This window comes from Chaetodon trifascialis, chromosome 9 (assembly GCF_039877785.1).
Source record: "Chaetodon trifascialis isolate fChaTrf1 chromosome 9, fChaTrf1.hap1, whole genome shotgun sequence".
Lineage (NCBI taxonomy): Eukaryota > Metazoa > Chordata > Actinopteri > Chaetodontiformes > Chaetodontidae > Chaetodon > Chaetodon trifascialis.
Window position 1 is genome coordinate 12,923,946 of NC_092064.1, and position 19,857 is coordinate 12,943,802.

At 42.2% G+C, this 19,857-nt stretch overlaps 2 protein-coding genes across 3 annotated transcripts in view; one reads left to right on the plus strand and one right to left on the minus strand.

Annotated features, from left to right (window-relative positions):
* The window catches only part of LOC139336609 (cilia- and flagella-associated protein 337-like), a 30,834-nt gene extending 15,814 nt beyond the window's left edge, over nt 1–15,020 (plus strand). The window contains exons 13-18 of one of the 2 annotated variants that reach the window (XM_070970761.1): nt 1,874–2,004; nt 8,083–8,184; nt 8,298–8,411; nt 10,552–10,742; nt 12,850–13,047; nt 13,996–15,020. In XM_070970761.1, the coding sequence (XP_070826862.1) occupies nt 1,874–2,004; nt 8,083–8,184; nt 8,298–8,411; nt 10,552–10,742; nt 12,850–13,047; nt 13,996–14,124 (865 nt within the window). In that variant the 3' untranslated portion in view covers nt 14,125–15,020. The remainder of the gene's footprint in view (nt 1–1,873; nt 2,005–8,082; nt 8,185–8,297; nt 8,412–10,551; nt 10,743–12,849; nt 13,048–13,995) is intronic. The other variant, XM_070970762.1, reaches the window with a different exon arrangement.
* The window catches only part of serpini1 (serpin peptidase inhibitor, clade I (neuroserpin), member 1), a 225,508-nt gene that overhangs the window by 46,303 nt on the left and 159,348 nt on the right, over nt 1–19,857 (minus strand). The window lies entirely within an intron of this gene.

Below are 19,857 nucleotides of genomic sequence, written 5' to 3' on the forward strand. Positions count from 1 at the left end.
CACACACACACACACACACACACACACACTGTCTTGCTCTCTGGGGCGTCACAGCGGCAAGGAGAACATAGGCGACAGATCAGCAGCAGAAAAGAAAATACTGCTGTTATGACTTTCATCACTCATATCATTTCCTGTGTCCTCACACCCACCCAGACCACAGTTTAATCCATACAGTGCTGTGTTGCATGGCATCTAATACTAAAGTCCTATTGCTGTCTGCTGCTCATATGATCTCATGCAGGCTGAAACATCCACATCCCACCAGACATATTTCACAGTCTGAAACCACAGGGCATGATTTTTTCATTTCATGTCCTCTACCTGCACAACAATAAAGAGAAATAAATGTGCTGCAGTGACATAGAGCCAGAGATTAAAGAAGAACTCATTGCAGGTGTGCATCATGCGTTCGTGTGCATGATGTCTATCATTGCACTTGTCATGTATAGGGGTAGTTTCTATGTTCATCACAAACGCCGTCTTGATGCATAACGTGTGTAGAATTAAGTTTGAATCTGTTTCAGGGAAAATATATTTTATATTGGAATAATCTTGCACATGATCCCCATGAAGCATGACAAAATAGATTGTATTAAAGTCAAATACTACTTTGGCTTGTAATCTGTCCGATTTAGAAATGGTCCAAAATGTGTGAAAATGCACAGTTTTCCTTTATGGTGGAAAATCATAGTAATTTTTTCCAGATTCAAACTGCATGCAAGGGACTATGAAAATAATGAACCAAAATGCAGACAAACCAGGGAGTCAGGGAAGCAGTGAGACGTGTTTATTGCAAGTATGTAGATGATTAAGGAAGGAGACGGGGAGCCATAGTAGAGAGTCAGGGACTGGAGCTTGATCGGGTAGAGTGAGGCTGAGGAGATTCAGGTCCTGAGAGGTCTTCAGGGGAACTGGATGAGTGTGGATCTGAGACAGGGATTACAGCAGCAGAGCTTCACAGGCACAGGAGCAGAGGCAGGCCGTGAGTCAGGAGTGGCAGGACTATGCAGACATGGAGAGCAATGATAGTCACAGGAATTGAGATCCAGAGAGAAGCAAATCTCAAAGAGCTGAATACAAGGCTGGAGCATAGTAGCAGCAACTGGTAGATGAGACTATGATCTGGCAGGGTGGATTCAGCAGAACCAAGAATATATTGAGGTCTTGACTGCGGTGATGAGATGCAGCTGGAGTACAATCTCAAACACACACACACACACACACACACACACACACACACACACACACACACACACACACACACACACACACACACACACACACACACACACTCTGATGGAGAAGAGAGGTCACTGCAGTTCAGATAATGTTCCAGGGGCAGATGTAACACTGCAGTCTCCTTTTTAACCTTGCTATATGCACTTTCTACTCCCAGTCTGCTGCTACTGCTACTGCTGGCAATGGTACTTATACTACCACTACTACTACTACTACTACAACTACTACTACAGTCTAGTCAGTCTAGTTTCTACTACGATACTACTATGACTTCTACTGCTGATACTAATTAGTATTGCTTGTTACAGCCACTGTTATTACTACTATCACTGCTACTGGTACTACAACCACTGCAGCTATTACTATTACTTCTACTAATATGACTGCTATTACTACTATTACTGTTGCTGCTCCTTCCATTACTGCTACTTTTACTATTACTTTTCCTGCTATTACAACTGCTATTGCAGTTGCTGCTCATACTGCTGTCATTGCTGATACTCTCACTGCGAGCGAGTGTGTGTGTTGATGAACCAGCCTGCATTGTAAAGAAAGTCTGTGAGCTTTGTAACACACCTGGACACCTTCCTCTCTTCTCACCACCACCTTCTCTCTCTCCGTGTCCCTGCAGGATGTTAACGGTGTTCCGCCTGCATTCCTTCTCGCAGTCTTTTGTTGAACCGTCAGAGTGGAAGGGAGGCGTTCAACATCGCAGTGATGTGCTCTGTGCCGCATTCCAGCCTCCACAGACTCTGGTCACAGGTGTGTGTGTGTGTTTTCTGTGTATGTTTGTGTGTGCATGTGATGAGCACTTATGATATTAACAAGAAAACTAGGAGGAGATGCAGTGAATGTATAGACAACAGTCGTTTCACCACCGTGCACTGTTCACCAGCACGCTTTATTCAGTAATTCACTTACTGTGAGTACTATGTCGACTTTGATTTGGACAGATGTGTACCCGGCGTCATGAGGGTGCATGTGCTCCTGCACTCCTTTGTGTTCTCTTTTCTTTGTAAATTTCAGTCTCATGACTTAAATTAAAAATGAAGGCTCATGCAGAGGACACAGAGATTGAGAGAGTGAGAAAAAAGAAGTGAAGTGAAAATGAATGCGAGAGCACTTATCTGTTGATTAAAGTAAGTGGTGTTGTTATCAAAGGACTCTCTCGGCTGGAAATAGCGCTGTGTTTTTATGCACGGGTGGAGGCAGAGAGAGACTTAACACATTCAGACCTGTCAAGTCTCCCGTTTTTCCTGGATTCTCCAGTATTTTATACTTCTCTCTCGCTGTACCCCCATTTAAATATTAAATCTCCCTTACCTATTGTTAACCCTTCTTACTGTAGCAAAAGGCTGGCTGTAACGTGCAGGTGACAGTATGTAGGACATTAGCCGTAACGTCTATTGACGAGAAGTCATTCAGACAACAGCTGCCACTAAAATGAGAAGAAGGATGGACACGAGAGCAAGGGAATACCTGCCCAAGAGGCTGAAAGTTTGTGTAAGTCTCTCACTGAATGGGAGGAGGCCCAGGAAGGAGTCTTTTCATATCCCAGTGTTGACAGAATTCAGTCACATCTGTCCTCATAGCTGCACGGTGGCGCAGCCTCATAGCAAGAAGGTTGCCAGTTCGATTCCCGGGTCGGGCCTTTCTGTGTGAAGTTTGCATGTTCGTGCATGCGTGGGTTTTCTCCGGGTACTCCGGCTTCCTCCCACAGACCAAAAACATGCTCATTAGGTTAATTGGTGACTCTAAATTGTCCTTAGGTGTGAGTGTGAGCGTGAATGATTATTTGTCTTGTGTGTTGCCCTGCGATCGACTGGCGACTGGTCCAGGGTGTACCCCGCCTCTCGCCCGTTGACAGCTGGGATAGGCTCCAGCACCCCCCCGCAACCCTGAAAGGGATAGGCGGTATAGAAAATGTATGGATGGATCTGTCCTCGTGTGTGCGCCCATACAGGATTGCACTACATCTCAAAGGTTTGTGAACACCATGCATTTTTGATTAAATGTCAAACAATAAGCCACACTCCTGAAACATACAGTATTTTAGATTCTTTATGCAGTTTTTCTTTCATAAATCTGTAATTTATTCCTCAAAGCAGTAACAGCTTCTTTTGTCTCTTTTCTGAGCTGACATTTGCCTCCACCACAGGCTGAAGCTTTCACACATTAGAACCTATTAATTGGCAAATGTGGCTCTAATTAAAGTCTTAATTAGAGCTGTATTAAAGGCAGGTCAACCAGAAAGTTCAAGCAGCACGTAAGACTCCAAAAAACACACATGCTGCTCTCTGCTCAGCGGTAGCATTCATCTAATAAGAAAGAGATTAAGATCTATTTCCAATAAAAAAAGTTCCACACACTTCTCATTTTATGTATTCGTAGTCTTAACTTGTACTTTCTCTCTGTCAGCGTGTGCGTGTATGTGTGTTTGTGGTAATTTAACCATAACTCAGCACCACCCACAGAGAGCTTGGAGGGACAATTACTCAGGCTGACAAATTTCCTCTTCTGTTTTTGTCTTGTTATTTTTCTTTTTTTTTTTTGGTTTTTCCTTGTTGTTGTTTGTGTTTGTGTGCTTGCAGAAGTAGTAGGTTGGATCAGCAGGGGTGGGTGTTTTTGTGTCTGCATTTATTACCTCACTACTACTGCTTTTGCAGAAGTGTTGCACCAAATATTTGACCATGATTCAGTGACATGACAAGAAAATGACTCACACATGAGAAATCAGTTCAGAGTCCTAAAATCGCAGCAGCACTTATTGAAATGCATTAGCCTCTGGCTAATGGAAGAGCAGGCAAGCAGTTCTCTTCTTCCACTCACTTTTTTTCCCCCTCCTCCGCCTCTTTGAGTTTCACACGATCTTTGGACCTCGCCTCCAAAGTTTTGTGAGCTTGATTTTACAGTCTCGCTGTTTTTTTTTATGATTTTGCGAACCCGAGAATTCAACCCTGTGGCACTTGATCCCATTTGCCAAGCCGTCACGTCGAGCAAGTCAAGACTGACAGCTACCATCACAGAACTGGCCTGTTACATGAATAAATCAACATCCAAACAAAAGATTATCAGAATGGTCTGTTAAGGTCTTTAGATGTGAAGACAGCTTACTTTGAAACACCAGCAAGATGCCGTTATCACATTCTTAGATTTTTTCTGCCTGGGGGATTGAACTGGCAATCCTCCAGTCACTGGTCCACTTCTATAACCATCAAACTGCAAACACCCTAAACCCAATTTTCCCCAGTATGCTCTTCAGTCTGTGAAGTTGTATCACTTCGGTTCACGTATTGAAAGTTCAGTTTCAGTTTACCCGTCTGTGCGAGCGGAGCGCAGGCACAAACCGCAGACCTTTCTCTGGCCTTCTGAGACGCATCAACCCCAGAGATAAGTATAGAGAGCGATAAAGTCAGGGATGGAGGTGGAAAGGTAGATAAGAGTGGGTGCTCTTCAAGCTGAAGGGAGAAATGGTTTGGAAGGAAATGAGTAGTTGGAGCTGGAACAAAAGCACAATTCAGGTGCTACTCTGTGAACTTGGAAACTTCTTCATAGTTCGCTCCCCAATTTCTTTGTCGGCGTGTTCAGCTCCTCTCTCCTCCTGCTCTCTCGCTTTTTTCCTGTCTCTTACTGACACTCCCTGTTCACTTCTGTTTATTTTTCACCTCATCTGCCTAGTTAGCCTGCTGCATTTCTTACCACGCCCCACACACACACACACACACACACACACACACACACACACACACACACACACACACACACACACACACACACACACACAACCCACGCTGCACCCTCCACTTCCAATTTAATCCATCCATCCATCCATTATCTATACCGCCTATCCCTTTCGGGGTATCCCTTGCGGGGGGCTGGAGCCTATCCCAGCTACAATGGGCGAGAGGCGGGGTACACCCTGAACCGGTCGCCAGCCGATTGCAGGGCCACATGCAAGGACAAACAACCATTCACACTCACACTCACACCTACGGACAATTTAGAGTCATCAATTAACCTAATGAGCATGTTTTTGGTCTGTGGGAGGAAGCCGGAGTACCCGGAGAGAACCCACGCATGCACGGGAAGAACATGCAAACTTCACACAGAAAGGCCCCGCCTGACCCGGGGATCGAACCGGCAACCTTCTTGCTGTGAGGCACGTGCACTACCTGCTGCGCCACCGTGCAGCCAATTTAATCCAAATGCCCAATTTAAATTATGTTTATTAGAGCTCACTCAGTGGGAGTGAAGGGAAATGAGACATAGTACTTTCTGTCTTTCAAGCGTGTGTGTGTGTGTGTGTGTGTGTGTGTGTGTGTGTGTGTGTGTGTGTGTGTGTGTGTGTGTGTGTGCATGCCTCCGTTTGTGTGTGTTGTATGACTGCAGGGGTGGGGGTTTATATATAGAAAGAGGGAATACAGTGATGTATGTTGGCTTGTTTGAAGGTGTGTTTATTTGTGTAGGTCTCTGAAATGTGACAGTTTGGTTGTCTCAAACTAAATCAGCGAATGCTTTTGTTAGTAGTTGATGCAAGAAATTGCCAAAACAAAAGCCCTGACTGAATATTCGTGAGAAAATCCCCCTTTATCATTTCTGCTCTGTCACTCAGCCATTCCACTCACCGTATTGATGCCTCTTGAGGTCTTGGCAGCTCGTCTGATAGATGCAAATGGTTTGCATGATAAATAGCATTTTATATTATAACCTAAAAAGCAGCACTCTTCCTGATAACATATTTGGCATGGAGTTGATGATTTCCCACAGAAAGACTACACCAGTGTCTGGTTCATGAACACAATGTGGGTATCAAGCCTGTGACCTTTCAGGTTTGAAGTGATCAGATCTGGTACATTCAAATCAACTGATGTTTTGTCCCCCCCAAAAAACTAAATCCTAAAATGATGTAAGTCATTCATAAATTCCTCCTACATTTAATATCCCGTGCGTTGCTCTCTCTCTCTGGCCTTTGGGTGATTGTGTAAAAAGCATGAATCACATTCACGTCCCAATTTCCTACGTCTCCACACTTCTCTTGGCAAAAGGTGGATGTGAACCTTCACTGTGTTAATTTCTACATTAGCTATTTTTGCTAATTCTTTCTTCCCCAAATCTGTCGAGCACAAAGACGGCTTCTAAAAGCAATGACACATTCGTCTCACTTGCCAGCATTTCTTCGGGGTTGCAGTGAGCAATGCTGCTTCACATCAAAGCATGCGTGTTGCCAAATTATGTGCTAGCGCTGCCAAGTGAAAGCAGTGGTGGCATCATGGCCACCAGTGACAAAAGTCAATTTAAAGTTCTGTTGGACACACACATGCTCGGGACTGTCTATGTTCATTTGTGTGTGTGTGTGTGTGTGTGTGTGTGTGTGTGTGTGTGTGTGTGTGTGTGTGTGTGTGTGTGTGTGTGTGTGTGTGTGTGTGTGTGTGTGTTTGTGTATGCCTCTGTTTGTTTGTGTCTCAAGTTGAATCAAGTTGCAGCAGGAACATTTGGCTGATGTGGGACTGAAGCCTCCTCATTCATATTCAGTCTTCACTAGGTTCCGCTTGGCTTCTTGCACGCACACATTGTCAAACACACACACACACACACACACACACACACACACACACACACACACACACACACACACACACACACACACACACACACACACACACACACAGAGCAAGGGTACACAGGGGTCCTATGTACCTTCTTCAGTCACAGCCTCCCCCTTTTCATTCCTCCTTCTTTCCTCAGATCCGTTAATCCTCCATGGCTGAACACCTTCCAAGTGACCAAGGACCAACTCATCTGAACTTTGATGGATGGCCAAAATGTTTTAAAAATGGAAATGCAGGCATAGAAATCAGAATACTGAGTGATAGCAGTGACATCTTTTTCAAAGAGAGTATGCTCTGATTTATACATACTGTGTATTTCATTTTCTTTGTTGACAAGTGAGAGGGTTAAATACATGAAAAAAGATGTATAATGTCTTTTGTGGCTCGAGACAGACCTGTGAAGTCTGATAAATGTCCTTAAGTGATGTCAGTTGAGTCAGTGTTGGTTGGGTACTTTCATGTATTTCTCCTTCCATTAATCCCTGTGCTTATAGGTGTATTTGCTGGGGTGTGTATAGTATATTAGAGCACTTTAAAAAGTTAATGAAGGTGAGGTTAATCCAGCTCCATTTTAAAGCTCCACATTGTGTAGATGATGCAGATGATCAACACTCCCTCGCCTTATACCCCCTCCTTATCCCTCTCTGTGTCACACACACTCAGACACACACACACACACACACACACACACACACACACACACACACACAGCATGATAAAAGTCACTTGAAATACAGAAGCTGGCCCTGGGCTGCATGAATAATGCAGGCGACCCACACTCTCATAAACTTTATACCTCCTATGGCTCACACACTCTTCACATATCTCATTAATTCCTGCTGTTCGGCTGTCGAGCCACCTGATTCTTGCCTTACATGATAAACACACACACGCACACATACACACACTTTCTTATATAAAATGTAGATAATTTGAAAAGCACTTTCTCTCGAGGTTAATGTTAAGGTTTGAGTGGTTGGAACAGATGGTAGCTCGGGACAGATGTTGAGCTTATCAACTTTAAAGTTGTTTTATTGGCTGGCTTGCACGATTCAGCAGCACGACGCAAGTAAAAGTGTGTTGAGAGAAAGTTTGTGTGGTTAATATATTTTTGAAAATGTGACATTTTTCTTTCTGTTCCAATGAACTGGTGTTTGTTGATACAAACATGCCAAAAAGCAACATGCGGTTTTATCATAAGTTTGTTTCGTCTTGATTCTGATGTTTGCAGGAAGCTACGATGGAGAGGTTATAGTGTGGAATAACAGCACAGAAAAAGCTTTGAGGAAACTGCAGCCAAATGCTGAACACCGAGAAGGCGGAAAGCAGCAAGGTCTCACTTTCACGCACTTCGTTTTCCATTTGTAACGTGAATATATCTTGCTCGTCTGTCTTTTCTTAATTTTTCTTCATCTTTCAATTCTTTGCTTAACGGTGATTTTCTAGGCCATTTCCCAGATTCTCACGTTGGTGTGAATTGCAAAGCAGTCTCCGATAACTCCAATGCCGTCACAAGATTGTTCTTCATACCAGGACGCACATCTGCAGCTGCAACTACAGGTGAAATAATGAAATTCAATGAAACTTTCAATTGTGGGTTATTTGTTGGCATAAGCTCTGGAAGATATGGGACATTACATAATGTTTGAGGAACAGTGTTCGGCAGCATCGCCTCAGAAGCCCCTCAAAAATAAGAGCAGTGAATAAAAAGAAAATTCTTTCTCACCAAATAACTTCTGTATTTTGATCACACTGTTGCATTAACATGTCATCTTGCCCAAAAAAATGTGACTAGTTTCATCATGGCTGTTAAACCTTCCCAAAGCCAAATCCTTTTTAAACATATAGTCAGCCTGTATATATGAACAGTTTGAGTTGTTTATGTGATGGCCTCTGATTTGAAGAATTATAGTTGCAAACATGGTGAAGTTACATTGAAGACCTGACAGAGTTCTACAATCAAAAGCCTTTTCTAAATGTCAGATACACAGCATATATAGCCTTGCTTTTGTTGTTGAAAGACACAGTTGCGAATACACAGATTCACACTTGTGCATTAATCTGTGTGTATTGTGTTTACACATTACAAAGACAGCTAAGTCACTGCACCATAGCTGCACATCAATGATTGTTTGATGTGCGGAGTTCGCTTCAAGTTTTCCAATTTTGAACTACTTTTTACTTGCAGCAACTCAAGTTCTAACGTTTACTTTTCTTTTTTGGTGTCGTCCCAGATCCAACTCATTTTACAGCCAAAACTTTGCATAACACTTGGTCAGGAGTGACAAGGAAACAAATGTTTACAAATGTAAACACGGTTATTGATTCATAAATCTGTATTTACATACATAAACATTCGCTTTATTTCACTTCAGTGAACCTGTGACCATGTGATGACTGTATACCAAATCAGTCATAAGGAGACTGAGTTGGCCCCACCTGCAGGTCAAAAAGCCCTGTTAGAAGAGGAGTCAGCCACGTATTAGTAAAACCACAGAGCACAATCAAGTTCAAGCATTTCATTGTCAGCAGCTGAAATGTATGTGAATAAAATCACTCTCTCCAGGGTAATGGCAAAAAAACAATCCAAAACATCCTGAAGCATGAGCCCATGCTGCACAAATGCAATGTAAACAGGAAAGGGCTCAAACAGAGAAACGAATGAAAAAGAAAATTCAAGCGTCCGCTGCGACCTCAAGAACAGATGAGGGGACAGAGACTGAATCCAGGTTTAACTGATAAAACCTGATGAAGGTTGATGAGAGAGTCCAGCCAGGCACAAATCCTCTTTAGATACGCCCCACAACAGCACCCGTGAAGTTGTCATTCCCACTGAAGGGAGATCTGCTCCCACATTTACATGAACAAGTGTGATCAGATCCACTATCAAATTGACCAGACTTGCTTTGAAACAGACCTGCCCGATGTGGTAATCATAAACACCCACCTGCCCAGAGGAGCCACAGCCAGAGCTGCCTGCCTTATCCAGATTGTCTGAGGCAGCAAGGGACACAGCATATATGGAGGAGCCTGATGTAGTCGATCCAAAAGGTGGTGCTGATTCGCAGCCATGCACTTGGCTGTTTTATGCACGTGTCATACATATAGTGTACAGGGGGTGACGTTGGACCCACAGGCTGGATTAATTTGGTATGTAATGTTCCTGACCTGAGGGCGATAGTCACATGATTACAGGTTCACTGAACTGAAATAAAACCAATGTGGCGTCATCTGAACATCTACTCTCCTTGGAAAAAAGGCTTTGCTGCGTGAAAGTTTGACATAATTTTGGCTAAGGTGTCCATTTTTGTGAATGCGCTCTCTGCCTGTGGCTGAGGGACTGGACCCTTGATAGTCTGTGGTCAGTTTGACCTGCTTCTTCCTTTGATAGTCTATCTGCTTTGAACCTCAAGTTGCCTGCAGTGCTGTTGAGAACATCTGTACATCATCAGTGTTTGTACAGTTCAAGTTTTAAAGGATTTTCTGTTGTTCAACACAAGGCTCAGGTGGTGTGAAACAGACAAGGCATGTGGAAAAGTTCCCTCAATCCTTAGATTTATATATACATGGAAAACATTATAAACTCTATGTCTGTCTGTTTTTCATGCTTGTGTTTTTGATGCTCCATATTTGTTTTTTAAAAGCTGCAAAAGTAATGCAGTCATTATTCCCAACATGTATCTTACTTCATTTCCATCAGGCGGTGCGGACTTGGTGTCCTGCGGAGGTTCGGGTGTGGTTAGACTCTGGAACACTGTCCACAGCCACCTGGTGGGACAGTTCACAGCTCACAGCGGAGACCTGGGGTCTATTGTTATGACTGTCAGCCCCTGCGGAAAATATTTAGTCACTGCTGACAGGGAGGGAACACTCAAGACTTGGGACATACAGGTTGGTTTTTGTCTCGCATACATATTGTGTATCAGCTGCAGTGGACCATGATAATGCACCCTGAAACTACATGCCTCCGTGACATTTGTCTATACTATAAGACGGACAAGAGACAGTAACAAAGACAGAAAGAGCGATAGAGACCGGTGAACACAGAGCCAGAGGGAGGGGCAGAGATCAAGAGACAGACTGTGGTAGACAGAGTGAACCTCGATATTTCCATTAGATCAGCCATGTTGTTCACTCTGAAAATGACAGCACTGTCTGTCATTCTGGAGCCCCAGCAGCTTGCTAGAGTACAACCAGACCAGTCAATCATTTAGAAAAAATCCAGTGATATATTAGCAGAAGGAGGGAGTGTCCCCATCCTGTTTGGTATTTTTTTTTAAAATTTTCAAGGCAGTTTGAATGAATGAGAGGAATACTATTTGCATTGTGCATCCCACTTTCAACAGAAATACATGCTGAATGATAGGGAAAAGCACTGATTTACTGTGATGTTTATTTGGCAAGTTATCTCCATTAGATAAGACACAAGATAAAATATTAAAGACTAAAGTAAAATCATCAGTAATTCCAGCGAAGTTAGGTTATTAGAGATTCACTTCAGCACATGAACACTTCACATACATAACCATATGTTTGGTAGCTGTAGAGTTTGTGATACCTCAGAGAGGCCTTTTGACTTTTTGACTCTGATTATGAAGACTTAGATCACGGCATCGGTATAAGGCATGGCTGCATCACTGTCATGCTCATAATCGCAGTAAAAGAACACCCTCTCGGGTATTATTGCCACAATATTCACAGCTCAACTCTCTGTCACAGTTTATAAGAGGGGATGAATTCAAATGGGTGCGTCTCATTTGGCTTCCAGTTTAATTTATGGAGATTTATGTATATATGTAGCAGAGTTGAAGAAGTTGGACAGGCTCAATGCTCTGGTAGAAATCCTGTCCCTCGGCAAGTTTTGAACACGCTTTGGAATCAGCTGGATGACTAACGTGATTGCACAGTATACAGTGTTCTCAGATACAGCACTTCACAGTTCAGTGCCAGGTCTCACCCTTACATGATGATAATACTGATGATTGATGTTACTAATACATGCAGCAAAACATACGTAGCCAAAGCCAAAGACCATTCAGTTATTCCCTCCGCTGAACAGTGATAGCCTCTAGCCCCCTGCACATGTAAAGCCATGTGCAGGGGGGCTGTAGTGAGTGCAAACTTGGTATTTAAAGCGTTTGGAGAGTGGTGTGTTTTTATTAATCAGACAAAACAGCAAAAATATAAGAAATGGATGAAACAGTGTTTTAATCTGCTCTAATCTAAACTTCAAATCTTAGCATGTAAAGCTAGCTGACTAACTGTCGTGGGAGTAACGTGCTACAAATCCATTACTCTAATTCTACTCCTTGTGGCAGTAATTAGAGATTAAGGTACCATTAGTGGCTCTGTGCAGCTCCTTATTGGAATAAGGGATGTTTAGACTCCAGCAACCCTGGCTAAACATGTCTCTCTCAAAACCTTTTCTCTTTGAAAAATAAACATAATAAAGTATTAATCTAACCTCTCGTCTTTGCCCATGAATCTTGTTCTGCAGAACGCTATCCAGTCAGATCTTATGTTCCTTATCACACTGTACCATAATACCAGAACGACAGTAACTCTCTGTCATCCACAGTGGAAGAACGATATGCCGTTCCTTTAAATCAGTCTTCTACATCCCCATAGCTTAGTCTTTAAGCATGTTAAATACGTTGCCATCAATTGAATACTGAGACCTTTTTTACGTTAATTAGGAAGTTAACTAGATCTAATAAAATCTGCTGGCAATAGTTGTCATTTTTAGCTGGCAAAATTTATGGTGAATAACAAGAAATGCAAAGCTGCTTTCATCTATCTCTATGTGAAATCTAGGATGCATAGTTTCAAAAATTCTAAAGAATTTCGAGCACTAAATTTGTCAACATACCTTGGTCAGAGAATAGAAAGCTCTTACAGTGACATGAATTAATTGCATGTTTTTGAACATACACAGAAAACGTTATTTCAGCCAAATCATAGATGTTTTAATCCACTGCTTTACTCCTCTGTCCCTCAGCATTATTGTCTTCAGCCAGATGACGGGATAACCAAAGAACCTCCAAAACTGCTACGTAGTTTCCGCCCACACCTTGATCGCGTGACTCACCTGGAGATGTGTTCCCAAGGCGATAGTCTCCTCCTTCTCTCAGCATCATCAGACTGCAGTGTGGCTCTTAGCCGCCTGCCCGGAGATACTGTTGGTCTGTTCGGACAGGTCTGCAAACACACCTTTACACAAGCCATTTAAGTACACTGCAGTGGATTCAATTACATAACATAACCTACGTGTCTGAAATTAATTGTTTTGGATGGCAGAGATATTTTTCACCACACTCAAGGTAATGGCCTCAGATGCTCGTGGTTCAAATGTAAGGCGGTGCAGGCTGCCTTTGATAAAGCCTCACCCCCCACTCTGCAGGGTGCTGGTGGGTGGTAGTATCCAGTTGACGAAATGGATATGAAACCTAGCATCAAGCCAAGGTTAGAAGTTTGTGTGTGTGTGTGTCTGGGTCAAAGGAGGCCCATATTAAGTTAGCCTGGGGCAGTTTCTGCTGGGTGTTGCTTCATTTCGTTTTGCCTCGGGCGCACACACACAGCCACACAAATACACCACATCCCAAAGAAGAACATGCATGAATAAAAGCAAGCATGCATGTACGGCTACATACACTGTATACTGTATGCAGTACAAGGAAATGTTTGCAAACTACAGTGTAAATGCCTGTTCACGTGTGTAGCAGCCCAAACACACAGAGCTATAGACAAGCTGTCTGAACAGTTTGTGTTACTTTGTTATGCCACATTTCTATTTCATTCAGCTGCTGTTGGATTCATACATTGTCTGCTTAATGTTTATCAGAGGTGAATTCTGGAAATGAAAGACTACAACATATTCAGCATGTCAGGTTATCAAAGGATACACTGTTAATTATAAATATGCTTTCGAGCCAGGAGAAAATACAGAGACAGGGAGTCACATTAAAGAGCTTCCTTCTGCAGTTTGATGAGAGTTCCTCAGGCAGACTGGATTTCATGTTTCAAGACCCCACATGACACCAGCTAATCTGTTTTTCAACATTGCGATCTTGTGGTCACCGGGACACCTTGCAAACCAACAAAACTGATCCCACATATTCTTGCTGTGTTGTCTTTGCTGCTGTAGGAGGAGCAGTGGTACTTGGAGAGACATGGACCTCTGCACAAACAGCAGGAACCGGAGCAGGACCAGGGAGATGATGGAGGCCAAGAAGACACCAGAGAGGGAGGGAAGGGGTCACCTCCAGCTCCCTGACCAAGGACCCTGACACCTCTGCAGAGGGTGGAGAGGTGGGGATTAAAGGATGCAAGAGTAAGCAGGACCAAAGCTTTATCCAGGTGAAGAGCTGATTCTGTCTAAAGTGCATTGCACCATAGTTGAACAGGCTCATTTTCACTCTCTGGTAAAGCAGCAGTGCTTCTGAATTGCCCTGTGGGCATTTAAAATGACATCCTCTTTATTAAAATGGCATGATTTATAGTGGGAGTTTCAGAGGAAAAAGCTGAAACATTTTGTCTTTCATTGTAAGTAAAAAAAAAGGCTTTTACAAGTTTTCCTTGATATTATTTAGTCTAAATTATCTTTAAAAGAAAAAAGGCAGAACAGTTGCACAAAGAGAACAAAGCCATTGTCTGCCACAGCGTCATGAGAGCTTGAATCAGAAAAATGCCACTAAATTGAAGCTTTTTCACATTTTATTTTAAGCCTCGGGACAGTGTGGTGTGTAACAGTGAAAAGTCATGACTCCCTTTCACAACCGCAGAGAATGAAATAGCATTTGTGATGCTCCCAGTTCTAAGATTTTTCTTTTTTGCCCCAATGCTTAGAGAACAGAAAGAGATCACATTCAACATTATTTTTCTGGGAGTATGAGTGTGCCTTACAGTTTGAAAGTGATTGTACTGTTGTAACATGAAAGTCAGTAAAAGTTGAGCCTTCACTGGAGTTCTCAAAGTCATTCCCCCATTCATTGCAAATGGGGCAGCTTCAGGCTGGTGCATAGAGTTGACGCCACACATTAGAGGTCGTGATTCTCTGGTCTTCCTGGGTTGTGTGATAGATTTTTCATGTCACAAACACTGATGGGGCCATCCTGGTGGGAATGCGCGATGTATGAACTCAGAAATGTTTTAATCAATAAACTAAGACTTAAACACGTCTTTGAGTGGACTGCATTCACTTGGCTGTATTTATTGTAAACACAACCAGTGTTTACAGTCAAAAGTGGGCTGTTAACCAGACAGGAGCTACCAGGAGAGACGGAGTTAATGAAAGACACCCAGCCTCAGCCTGGCTGACAATTTTTGTTGTCCATTTGTCTTCGTGCAGTCCTTTAGTTTCTGTTTCTTGCTTCATTGACTTTTAATTATGTAACCTCATTTTTAGCACATTTTTCACAAACACTACTGTCATCTGATGTGTTTACTGTCCGAATGAGATGAAGAGATCGAGGGTTGTTGTACTTCATTTTTAAGCATTGTCAAAGGAATTAAAGTATTCAGATTACGATTCAATTCATTGTGTTTTAAGAGTTCAAGAAGTAAAACAATGAAACTCTTATTGCAGCTGCCTGAGGTATGGAGCGTCTTTGGAAGAAAATATCACATTTGGATAGGCTATGGTGCATGTCAGTAAACAAGTGTGGAACACAACATAGAAAAGACAAGATCAAAAAGGGGACTTTTTTCCAGTAAACAACTCCCTTATTTGTCTCTGGGAAAAATACGGAGTATCACAGTTTCTGGGACCTTGCTCAAATGAAGATAGACAGCAAAGTAATCTCAGCTCTATCTGCCATCTCTGCTAGTGGTTGTTTGTGGCTCTGACTTCACACACACACACGCACGCACGTGCATGCAGCAAATCAGACTTGCCAAGGCCTGAGTCCAGCCTTGCTCAGATGCCTCGCTTCATAAAGACTTATATAACCACTTTAAGCGTGAATGTTCAGTCTTGACCTTCGCCAACAATGTGCTAAAGAGAATCTGATGTTTAAGCTTGGATTTTCTTTGCCATATATTGAGTAACTACAGCTTGTGGAGAATCAAGAGTCTACATACATGCCTGCCGCTAGGAGGCAGTGCTTTGAAGCCGTGACCTGCAGGTGACGATAGATTGAAGAATGGAAGTCATGGGACCACCAAAATCCAAAATAACTGTTGGAATATTTCAGTCTGGATCAAAGCAGGCAGACTAATGTTGTCATGCATAATAGTCTCACTGCTTGTGTAGCTAAAAATCTGTCCAAGACAGTCATCAACATTGCAGCTGCTGGAATGAATGCAATTTTGATATCATGTAACATAACGGAAAGACATTAATGGCACTTTGTAATAAGACATCAATATAATTGACTCTGATGTGTCACAGTGATGCCATCATTACACCAACATTACTGTACACCTTTTCTTCTGAACCAGACATTTAAGCATTCAGGCTTATGCCAAGACATTTCACACACATACATTATAAAGACTGCTAGAGATAGCTGTAAAAATCCCTTAGAAACTCTTAGAAAACTCAAAAATAAGGTCAAAATTAAAAGTGCCACTGCAGTCTCGTAGGGTACGCTTAGACACATGTTCTGCAGTGATAGTGAAAGATGTCCTCTTTGAATCAAGAAGAAAGAGGTCTTCATCTTAAGTCAGCAGTAATGCTGTGCCTGCCCAGCAGCAGAAAGCTCAGTAGGGGTCATGGTTACAGTTATTACATTTATTAGGTCTTAATGATGGTGCCTGGGAGAGACAATGACTGATGTTAAGTGCTTAATAAAGGTCAATCAAACATGTTTGCCCTCAAAGCTGTTGTTTCTTTTTATTGGCTGAGGCAGTTTGATACAGTATATGTAATCTTGAGCTGTGATGAGATGTAAAATCAAAGCTATGGCATGGAGTTAGGCTGTGGGGTATGAAAGATAACTTTTATTTAATCCTCATAATTGTAAGCTAAGCCCATAAGCGATCATTACATGGCCATAAAACTATAAGCAATCACAAGAATAATGTAATATTAATCTACATTTTAATAGTTTCAGAGGGATAATAGAAACGGTGGAGAAGAGTGGATTTAATTGTCTCGGTAAGCCCAAAGGCAAGTCAAATGACAAAGGACTCCACCTTTTAAAAGAATGGCTAAGTTTCGAAACACCTGAAAAGTGTGAACTGGAGAGAAAGCGCTCACCAGGACTCTACAGGGGGAATCAATACTGACTCAGTGAATCTGTATGTTTGTGTGTGTGTGTGTGTGTGTGTGTGTGTGTAAGAGACAGAGAGTGTACTGTACTGAGCTCATCAGAAAAGTTTGTGTGGTTGATTTGGTGGAAGGGCCAATTGGCAAGTCCACACTGGGCTGCCAGCCAGCTACTGGGCATGAGGTGAGGATAGGGAATGGCCTCACTCCATCACCAGCTTAGTGTGTGTGTGTGTGTGTGTGTGTGTGTGTGTGTGTGTGTGTGTGTGTGTGTGTGTGTGTGTGTGTGTGTGTGTGTGTCTAAATAGCCTCAGTCCATCAGAGCAGCCATTTACCGGTGAGTGAGAGCGTCAGGTCTGTTCCGCTCACTCCATCACTGTGTGTGCGTGCGTGTGTGTGTGTGTGTGTGTGTTTGTGAGCAATACAGGAGTCATGGATATTGATGGGTCTGGGCGCTCAGTCTAATCTCTGCAGCAACACAAAGTGCGCGGGTATCCACAGGAGAAATAAGACACTCTGCCCTGTGACACACACACTCGCAGAAGAAAAATGCAGGATTTAATCATTGTGGTTTTACACGGCCATAAAGATCTCTCAAAATTACAACAAACTAGATTAAAAGAGTGAATATTGGAAACACGTCTAATAGGCAAACAAGTCTGTGAAACTCAGATGTCGTAAAATTTAGCACCAGCTTCACACGCACACGCACACAATGTGGAGGTGGAAAAGCAATTACAAGCAGGCAGGTTGATTTTGATTTTAATTGGAGCCCTTGCTGCGAGCTCCACCTGTTATCCTCGACAGCCAACAAACATAAATGTGGAGTTGTCAGTTCTGCAAAACTCTTTCACTCTGTTTAATCGAAATTCCTGTGGCCTAATCACCAGCTCCTCCTCCAAGTTCATATAATTAATTGGTTGAACAGTTTCAGTATGAGCTGGTGATTGGCAGTATTTAGTAAAATGTCTTTTATTATGAATATGATTTTTGCAAAAGTTATGGCTGCACCAACTCTTTGAAGAATCACATTTCCACTCAGCACTGCACAGGGTCTCGCTTTCCTCTGTATCTGCTTCTACATCCTTTTCATAGTGCCTGTGCCAGCCTCTGGGCTTATCCTATCCTTTTTTTAAAAAAAAATAGAAATTCTGCACTTGAACTTCATGTACACTTACAAATGAAAGCATTTTGCAGCATAGTTCCATTTCCTAAAAGATTCACATTCATACTTCTTTTATTGAGTGAGGCTCAAGTTTGAAAATTTGAAAATCCTGTCGCATGGCTTTAGAGACATTTTGAGAGGTTTCAGCTGCGAGTGTGAACAATTAGCAGTTATTTTAGTGTTTATTAACCATGATAGTGATTTGGCTCTATGGGTGGTCAATGTTGGTCTATTGGTTAAACACGTACCAGACTAAAGTGTCAATCTACTGAAGTAACTATTGGATGGATTGGCAAGAAATCTTTTGCAGACATGGATGGTCACCAGAGGATGAATTCCCGTGACGTTGGTGAGTTCCTGATTTTTCCTCAATTGCAAACATTATACCTGCTAAAAATCTGCATGTTAGCATGCTGACATTAACCTGCAACTCACTCAAGAACCACTGTACTTAATGACAGTTTTACAGAGCTGTTAGCATGGCTGTAGACTCTTGGACTTTTTTTTTTACCCATGTTTGAATCACTTAAATCATCCTCACTAATCACTCAGGAATAATTCAGAATCCTTATATACAGCTAGACTGATAGCAACTTATTGCAGATATGTATTGGTGTGTTTATCAGCTGATAAGCAACAAGAAATTGCAGCTTAGAAAAGTCAAACTAGGTAATTAGCGACATATTCAGAAACAGTGTCAAAGTTACAGAGTTTGTTTATTGACGTTGAAGTTTACTACTCCCAAACATTGATATCAGTATTGGCCTCATAAATTTATTGGTCGGGCTTAACTTTGACATTTGCTGACATGCAGAATCAGTGAAAAGTCACAAAAAATACTTTTTTGTTTCTAACTTCAAATCCTATAAAAGTATGGAGCAGGAGTTATGAGCCAATGAAGTTTTTATTAACCATAGCACTGTAGATTTTAATGCTAAAGTCGTGACATTACACTTTGATTTACACTCTAACTAATTGAGGAGCAACAATTCTTTTTTTCTACTATTCTTTAGAAAGTTTGTATTCAAACTTGCAACTTAGAAATGTACTACACACCATGTTTTCCCTCACGCACGCCTGCCTGCTGACAAAATGTCTTTGCATGTAACTGTTTCTTTCCATAATCAAAACAAAGCCTAATGGCTTCATTTTATACTAACTGTGCATATTTACATATATGATCAATTTAATCATTTGTTTCTTCTCCCTCATCCTTGTCATTGCCACCCCTCCCTCCAAACCCCATACAGCTGTAACTGTGATGGATTCTAATGGCAGAGCTCAAGGTCATTATCATTAAACTCTCTAGCACATGCACACACACACACACACACACACACACACACACACACACACACACACACACACACACACACACACACACACACACACACAGTCACAAACAGAAACAACACACTCACAAACGCAATCACGCTCATAAATATGCTGTGGTACATTTAAACCTCTACCGGGGCCTTCTTCATCTCCAATTCAAAGTAGGTCCAGCATATGCAAATGACGTGTGCCCAAAAATGCCCAATTAATTTTATTTATTGTGTGTAAAATGCGGGGCCACTGCTCAACTGTTGTGTGTTGAAAGAGTGAAGTTAAATTGCTGGGAAGTAGGCTGATGA